We start from the raw sequence: 9,251 nt of genomic DNA, 5'->3' as shown, positions 1-9,251 counted from the left end.
ATGGGAGTAAAGAGAGTCATCATTATGTGAGATATCGCTGCCAAAAGAGGAGATTGGTGGTTTGCGTTGCTGGGTTTGTTTGCTTAAAATCGAGCCCTAACAAATTAATGAGAATAGTGTGAATAAGTGTGAATTCAGCCCTCAGCCCACATATAAAGAGGCAAGAGAAGGAGGCCATGCACACGGACAATATCGACTGAAGGCAATATTAAGCCGCAGGTGCAGGGATTTGGCTGAATTCCTGCATAGTAATAAAACTCTGACAGATTTTTTTTATTATTTCTTTCTTAATGTTTTCTGGGCTCAGAATTGTACCTGAACCACGATGCAATCATCTTGTGTTCCTTTCGGAAATGAATCCTGCCTCACCCACCTGCAGGAACGCCGGGCCGTGGCGTGATGCCTCTTCACTTGCATTAGCATTCGTGTCGACAAAGAAAACCTCCTCAATGCCGCTTACAATCCTTAAAACGCCGGGCTGCTTGTAGCAAGTGCTTGTGCTTCAATTCAATTTCGCCATGATGTGAAAGAAATTGGAGATGCGTGGAGCCATTCTTTCACAGGAAAGCCTCGCCACTGCCTGATGGGTTTATTCAGGCAAGGAGGACGTTGAGTTTGATGCTGTCTTTCTTTCATTCAAGTTCCACATACATTCACCATGTGTTATTTTTCATAACATCCACTAACAAATGGTTAAGCTGTTGTATATAAAAACTAAATATATATATATTCAAAATGTTCATGTTGTCATCAATAGATGCATGGTAACCGGTGAGCTGATGTTCCACCTTGAGCTTCTTCTCAAAATTATTAGTCCACCCATTCATATCTATAGTTTTTTCCAATTTGAGGGCCTTGGGAGCTGAAGCCGATCCTTTCTTGACCCTGGGTTAAGGCAGGAAAACACCCGTTAGTCAATCAGAGGTCAAACACTCACAGTCACACCAGTTAAGCCTGGATTTTAAATGGTGATGTCCATAACGACCATAGTGCGAACCATTCCTCCACTGTGCAGCACTGCATCATGAGTCGTCCATCATTAATTGCCATCCAAACAATGATTGGATGTCGGTAGAGAGTAAAGTACAGTAGTTTGTATTTTCAGAGTTCTAGGATAATGAAATACATTCATGAAAGGAGATACTTTTTCTTCTTCTTTTTTTTGTGCATCATCAAAGACAAGAAAGTAAATCAAGAAAAGCTGCAAATCTGTTCATTTGAATTCAGAGCTTGGTAAGAGTTTTAAGCTCTTTTACTTTGTCTGAGTGGAATCCAGAGTCTGATAAAGCTCTGAAACACAAAACAGTATCAGCCCAAAAGATGGGATGGAAAAACAAAGCCAGACCAGAAGTTCAGACAGTGGGATGGGTGTGAAATAGCTGGGGTATTTGCAGCGCAGCACAGGAGACGAGATGAGGTAAGCGCGATCTCACCTGCAGCGAGGAGTTTGCGCTCCACTCATCTAGAAGTGAACGGCTGATCTCCGTTTCCACACACATACACCTTGTTTAAACCCGGGGTTCTTCACCTTCAAAGGCTTTCCAAACTCCAGAACCCAAAAAAAAGAGCCTTTTTGAAGCAATATCTCTGGGTGTTTCAATGGGACAGGTGTGTGCCAAGGAAGAAGAAAAAAAAACAATCCACAGCCTGCTTCTTCAGAGATGTTTAATTAAAACGGGACCCTGCCTTTGCTTTGGAGATTAGACTCCAGTGAGCTGTGGAGACATTGTAAACATGACCGATATTTGTTTTCTTTGGATTATTTGACTTTGTTGATGCACTCCAGCGTCTGTCCCTTGCACATTTTTGCTGCTGTAGGTGCAAGGAATTGCAGCAGTGAAAATAGGAAATATAAAAAAAATGTGCTCAGGTTGAAATAGGTTTTCTGAACAAGCACAAAAACCCAAAGTTCAGTTTGTTCGACCACTTTCCTAACATTGAGGAAACTTGACTGAGTCAAAGCTACGCTCCAATTAGTAGGAATGGATTTCACTGAGTGTGTTCATAGTTTTTATGACCTGAACTCTTGTTTAGAGTTTAATGAGCAAGATATTGGATCAAGCATTCGAATCTGACAGAATCTGACTGAAGGCCGATGAATCCCTTAAGACAGGAGTGTCTAACACATTTGTTGATTCTGAGCAGCAAGATTACAAATTTATTAATTTATTTCAACACAAAAAAAGCTTGTACAAAGGTTTTTGTCTGGTTCAGAAGAATCGCAGTCGGTGAGCTGTTGTCTAGACCCAACCTCCCCAGAGAAGAACCAATGAGTAGCTGTGGTTGAGACTCCGCTAACCCACTGTTGGTGTTCAGGTTGGTCCAGCCTCTTGTTGCTCTTCTTCCAGCCGGTCAGGTTGAGGCAGAACCTTGTGGAGAGAACTGTTACCTTCCTGCACTGACTTCCTCACATCTAAGTCAGTCCTATTCTTGTCTCGACATCCTGACCCACTGCTGCCTTTGAAAAAACATCATCTTCTTCCGCGACTACAATATTACAAAGACTGTCTGATTTTGTGCCATTTTAGTAACATACTGTGTTGGTTATGAATCCGTTTGAATGAATTCCCTAACAGGGGCCACATACAGCCCAATTTCATCTCAAGTTGCCATAATAACCTTTAGATTTAAACTTGATGGTTTTTCATTGTTGTGGCGCCAAACTATTACTGTGGAAAATGACCACAATCTCAACACATATTATAATGAAACTTTCTGGTGCCAAATATCGTGAAATGTCCCAGGACAACTTCTCCTGATACTCCTGAACTTCTCATCCTTGATATCTCAGCTGTGGTCTCAGTGTTGTGTTGTGGCCACTACTCTTAAAACATTTGTCTAAGAAAATCAAGTTTCAATACTTCAGACTTTTTGGGTTTCAAGCAGGTGTCAGAAATGTTACACCCCAGGGATAACTTGCGTGTGGCGGTCGAGCGTTCATAGAAACATCGTTTTTTTGATCCCTCGATGTCGGCTCTTCCTATCATTGTGAAGCAGAATTCACCCAGAAACGTGAGCTTGGATTAGACTGTCGTGAGACAGGTTAGTTTTACGCTACTGATGACGTGTTGTTGCAATAGTATTGTATTGTATTCTTTGAGATTTTTTACCATTTGCTTGGTTGTCTGGCAGCCGGATTGGAGGCTCTTGCATTTCTGTGTTGGCACACAGGCCTTATGTTTGGCACTCCTGCCTTAAGACATTAGAATTCTGCCATTGGCTTCAAAACACAACGGAAAATTCACTTGACATGTGCATAACTCAACTCGATAACACTAGGTAAAGCATGTGACAAGGAGTTTAACGTCAGCCTCATGCTACCTGAGAGCAGCTGTGTTTGGCTGATTACCCATTCTTAGAAGTTAAACGTGTTTGAGATGAACGTGCAACAATCGGTGCACACATATATGCCTAAATGCATAGGACTCCTTCTCATGTTGCTGTGGAAAAGAGATTTTTTTCCCTCCCCCAGAAATCTCTCGACGGGGCCTATATCAAAAGCGCAACTTCGGCAGCAGCAAGGCTCGTACCTCCGGGAATTCTCCCCGCAAACATGCAGCCGAGAACAAAGACGGTGATTGTCAAAGCAGATTCCGATTTGACTGGTAATTACGTTCAATGAGGAGAAACAAGGCAATCTGGAGCGCTCGATATATCGTATCCAAAGTTTTAACGGTCTAATTCCGCATTAAAGACGAAGACGGGCAGAAAACGGAGACGGCACTCAACCACGTGTTTGAAATACAAAGGAATGGGGGAACAAGGTAGTGCTTTTGAAATACGACATGATAGACATCGAAGAGTTTGCTGAAATAGTTACACTGAGAAGTAATGTAACGCAAGACTGGAGACATAATCAAGGTTTTATAGCGGTGATGCACTGTGTTTCCTGATGCCTTAAGGTAAAGATCATCTGTTGGATGGAACTACATTGGGTCAGCCTTCAGCATGAGAATGGGCCGCCAGCTCACTGCTTTGACTTCCTTTGACCACCTTGACCATTCCACTAGAATGTGGTGATTTGGCCTAAATCTTAATAATCGACCCCCCACATCCACTTTGAGTATGAAATGTTCATTTGCCGTGGAAAATCTCCCCCAACCAGGTTCCACGATAAATAGATAATCCTTGTTTTTCACTTCATGTGCGCAGAATGTTGTGGCTGATTGGCGTACGCTCAAAGAGTACATTTAGAGAATAATTTCTCAGCATGCCAGAGAAGCTTTATACACAAGAAAGTACACAGCTTGGTGAAAAGAGGAAGGCAAACTAAATAAAAATGCGGATTAAGGGTGGGAAGAAAGCCTAATAGCAGCAGATTATAATGGCATTAGTACCTGGTGAGGCACAAGAACGCACAGCGGGCTCGCGGTGTCTGTGGGAAGATGGGGCTGACACTCAGCGGCTGAGTCACACAGACGCTAAGCAGAGGGGCGAGGATCATAAAGACTCGGTGCTCTGAGAAAAGAGCGCGACTCCACTGAGTCATCCTCCACTGCTTCTGACCTTTTGTCAGTCAAACCTTTCATTGGCTACCGTTTGTATCCATAGCTGGAGGTCCATAAAGAATCCCGTGGTGTTTGTTCTCCCTCGTCATGAGCCGTGCTGCTCCTGTAATGAGAATTTTCTTTTCCCATTAGGTTTCTGTCAGGAGTGTTGCCGTCGTGTTCCCGTGGCCCACCAACGTTTCAGTCCTAATGTGATTATGAGAACATTATGATTAAGACATGGGTCACAAGAACACATTAATCTCGTTATGATATTTATGTTGAGGCCACGTGGAGATGATTAATGCAGCAATTATGACATCAACTATTAGTCACGTTGTTCAGAGCTTATTTAGACACTTAATCCAGGTGAAATTGTAATTTCAGTTATATGATTTTTTTTTTTTATAGGTACACAATTTTAGATTTGTCATGTTTGATTTGGATAGAAATGCACGTTTGCTAAATCCTGTATTAAGCGATATAAGTCAGATGGTATGGCGTATCATTGTAGGTAAGCCCAGAAATGTCTTCTTCATCCATTTTTGATTTGAAAGATTGAAGATAAGCTAAAATCAAACATCCACCACCAAATCAATTTAATGTCATATCCAAACGTGCGTGCGTTTCCTGGAGAAAATATAAAAACATTAGAATTTGAAAGACCAACAACGCCACCTAGGGATTTACAGAGCCCTGGAACTCTAAAAGGCTGTTGGTTAGGGGTGAACACAGCTAAAAACACAAAACCAAGGGTGATGTTTTCCAATTTTTTATTTTAAAATGTTAGTAAAAGAGCAGATGATGCCTAAGATTTTTGAAGACAAAAATCAATAAAATAAAACTTCTGGTTGCATTTTTTGGGGAATAACAAAGCCGCTGACTTTTAAAATGCAAGGAATTGTATCATGCATCATGTTTGCAGGCGGCCACAGGTTGGGGCTGATCTCAGCTGACTAAGACAGGATACACTAACTCCATCACAGTGCAAACAGAAACAGAAAACTACACATTTACATGTGTCAAACACATTTTAGTTCAGGGTCTACGGGTCAAACCGCCATAATTGTGCCATAATAACCCTCAAATTTAATGTTGTACTTTGTTGTGGTGCAGAGTGCACGAGATGGAAATGTCTACATTTTAATAAACCCAAACAATTGATACTGATAATTACTTTAGTAAAGGCAATTTAAATGAAACCTCTGGAAAATGTTTTCTTTGAAGTTCTTACAATTTCTTTGGGTGGTTTGGCCAGAATGGAGCCACTTGTGGGCCAGTTGTTGCTCACAAGCCTGATGTTAAAAACCCCTAAACTACACCAATTTTCATTTTATTTACGATTTCTTCTCTTGCGGGCTCGTCTGGGACAACCAAATAGGCAATACTAAGCAGCTGGTGGCTGCATCTTGAAATTTGCCATTCAACTCTTTAAATAAACTCATTTCCAAACCTGTTACCACATAGGAATCGCAGTTCCTAGGTCATACAGACCTATAGGACACTGTGACCGGTAAACACTCTCAACAGCATCGGTAAGCTCTGCATGTCAGATGCAGGCCTTACTTATACAACAAGCTGCACATTTGTCACATGTTCTTCCTTCTTCTGCCAAGCTTTCCCATCCAAGTCAATTTCACAGCTCGGCTCTACTGACTCCCCCCCCCTATTCTTTCTTTCACCCTTTCCTTTCTTTCAAACTCAATCTCTGAAGAGTTTCCGGGAGACAGCAGTGGCCCTACTGTCGGTCGATCGAAGTTTTCTCATTAATTTAAAGGCACCGCTGATGCCTTCCGATTACGACATGAATAATAAATAGGACTGATTGTCTCCTCGTGGGGGGAGAAGCCCCGGTTTAATTCACTGTCTATCCAGGCGTATTAAGAAAACTGCTCCTCCGTACCGAAAAAAGCACAAACAGCCGCAGACATGTGACACTGTTGTTCTGGACTTAATAAACAACCAGTCAGGATGTGTTATGGAGGGACGCTCCGCTGGTCTGCGGCACAGAAAAAAACAGCGTCAGTGTGAAAACCACTAACACTCATAATACAGCTGAGGGAAAGGTGCTGGAGTATCTTGTATAACATATCTGATATGAAATCTGATGGCTCCATCAGATACAGTGACTCCCACCACATTACTGAGCAGTTACACCTCTATCAGTTTCCTGTATCAAAAGGCCTTAACACAATTTGAGCTCCAATTTGCAAAGTAATTACAGATTATGACACTTTTCCCCCTTTATGCTACTAAGAAAAATGAAGTGAGGCAGAAAAGAAGATGGAATCATTTGCATTCTGATGCTTTTTGTAGGCACGGGCACACAGGGTCAACGCGCGGCAATTTACCCACGATTCCCAGAGATCACAGGTCTTTGCCTCGTCGTCATTCATGTGGGGTCTTCCTGATCATCACAGCATTCACGCTTCCAGTTTAACGAAGCCGCCGTTAATAATTCAATAGCTTGTCTGCCTCAATTGTGAACTTCCTCCTGGTACCATGTCTGGTTTGGAACAACGTGTAATAGTCCTGTGCAAGAGGACTGCCAAGGTGTTATGTCGCCACCTAAAGGTAACCTGAGGAACTGAGCGAGAGCCTGCATGTTTGAGTCCCACATGACCAAATGCTGAACTAATATGCAGGATAATCAAATAACCACTGCATGCGGCATTTTAATCAGAAGCATTTGTCGATCTTTGTAATATCTACTGACACATTAGTGACGAGTGGATGTGATTAAGCTTGTGTAATTAATCGAATTCAAAGGAAACATTACATATGTATGCAGACTTCAATGAAAATAGCAAAAAAAAAAAAAAAAAACCACTACAAATCATTGATTGGTTGTGTATAACGCAACACAACTGTTTTTATTCATCTGAACCATTACATCATCACATGGCAGATGTACAATAACTCGTGCAATTCTTTATAAAACTGTAAAGTGGCTAAAATATTAAATAGAGGGAAAATCTACATGAATTCTGCTAGTTTTTCTTTGACTTTCTCTTCGATGTTTGCATAGTATTTCATCTGGGCCAGCAGTGCTTTGGCTGTCTGCAGCTCCCCTGAAACGACGGGAAAAGAAAAAGAAAGAGAGTGAAGATGTGGTGAATCAATAATTCGGTAACCTAATGGGAAGCTTCATCAAACAAACCCTTTCCAAAAAAGTTTGGGACGATGTGTGAAAATGGGAATAAAAAAACAGAATGGTTTGGTAATCTAATAAAGCTGTATTTTAGTCACAATAGAAAAATACTGGAGGCAACAGTTCAGCCCATGGACTCTTTTACTGCAGGACTATACTGTTGTGATGGACGCAGTATTTACTTTATAGCATTGTTTCACTGAAATATGGGAGTCTTTCAGTGTGAGGGATGCTCTTGGAGCGTAAACTGTCCATGCCACAGTCATCAATTTGACCTCATACCATCAGAAATGCAGGGTTTTGAACTATCTGCTCCTAACATCCTGCATGGTCCCTCTCACTTTTAATCTGCAGGACATGATTCATTCCCAGCTTGAGTCATCTGATGACAGAACAGCTTTGTCTTTTGCCTCTGAGAATTTTAATGACAAGACAGTGAGGTTTTGGTATTGTATTTATGAGTTGTTGTTTTTTATCTGCAGGAAACAACTTTAACCTAAATAATCAACTATGTTCACAGGCATTGATTTGGTGGAAGTGCTGCTGAGCTCATGCACTGGCTTCCAGTCGTCAGTGAAGTGTCACCTGGGGGACTTAAGACCACAACATCCAATATGAACCACACAGTGCTCAAAATCAAGTAACAAAAACATAGTTAAGAAAAACAGACAGGGATTTGCAGCAGACCATAATTGTTTAAGCGATACTTTAATATTAAATTTGAACATGAACCTTAGACTCTGCTACTAATGGTTTTTTAAGCATCATTTATGATTTTCATTCATCTCCATTACACCTACAATAAACCCTGTAATAGAAATGTGTGTTTTAATTGAATCCATCATAGGTTTTCACTTCAATTATAGGTTTTTATCAGAAAAATTCGAGGGAACAATTCCTGCTGGGAAAAGGCTATCCCCTGATCCCAGGACAACAATTTCAGAACCACAAGTTCATCAACAACATTTGCAAGTTTACATTGAGGAACGTTTTTCATTAATTATTCCAGTTTTTTGTGCAGATTGCTGAACTCTAATTGTCTTTACTGTGATTTACTAGTTTCTGTACCCAGGCAGTGTTTGCACCCCTTGTCATCTACATTATCCACATCGTCTCAAGTGTTTTGTCGCTGGTGTAAGGAGCAGGCAGTGTTTGTGGGAGTGACTGTACCTTCACAGAGGGCTGCATCTATCTGCTTTGTTAAGTCCGCCAGCTTCCCTGCAGATAAGGAACAGACAAGTTCTAGTTATGCATGTGTTGACAAGCCATGGCACATACAGGGCCACAGGTTGGAGGTGTGTGTGTGTGTGTGTGGGGGGGGGGGGGGGTCTTCATTCCTAGAAATTTACCAGCACACTCACTGCTGAGAAGAACTGCTTGATTTGAAGTAAACAAACCACTACAGAAAAATCAAAGTCGTGCCGCATTGACACAGCTGGAGGAGTGCGCCACGTAGCCCCCGCTCCGCAGAGGACAGGCACGGACGTGTTACTCATCCAGTTAGTCTTTCATTTGCAATTATGCTCTGTAATTACCTCTGGATAGAATAACAGTCAATGTTGGTGGCTGAGTGGGCCGTTCCCACCCCGCTCCATTTCCCTGCACTGTAAATG

The 9,251-nt window shown here is 41.7% G+C and overlaps 1 protein-coding gene across 3 annotated transcripts in view; it reads right to left on the bottom strand.

The window, feature by feature from the left end:
- Nucleotides 1-781: 781 nt before the first annotated feature.
- hscb (HscB mitochondrial iron-sulfur cluster cochaperone) overlaps nucleotides 782-9,251 on the bottom strand; it is a 21,882-nt gene continuing 13,412 nt past the window's right edge. Inside the window, exons 5-6 of one of the 3 annotated variants that reach the window (XM_080468161.1) lie at nucleotides 8,809-8,856; nucleotides 782-885 (exon numbers count right to left, since the gene is read on the bottom strand). In XM_080468161.1, coding sequence (XP_080324287.1) covers nucleotides 830-885; nucleotides 8,809-8,856 — 104 coding nt within the window. In that variant the 3' untranslated portion in view covers nucleotides 782-829. Of the gene's footprint in view, nucleotides 886-7,322; nucleotides 7,559-8,808; nucleotides 8,857-9,251 lie in introns of those variants that run through there. The other 2 variants (XM_080468160.1, XM_080468162.1) reach the window with 2 other exon arrangements.

The sequence above is a fragment of the Lipophrys pholis genome, assembly GCF_963383615.2.
Source record: "Lipophrys pholis genome assembly, chromosome: 7".
NCBI classification, from domain to species: Eukaryota; Metazoa; Chordata; class Actinopteri; order Blenniiformes; family Blenniidae; genus Lipophrys; species Lipophrys pholis.
Note: the sequence above shows the minus strand (reverse complement) of the source record. Positions and strands in the feature narration are given on the sequence as shown.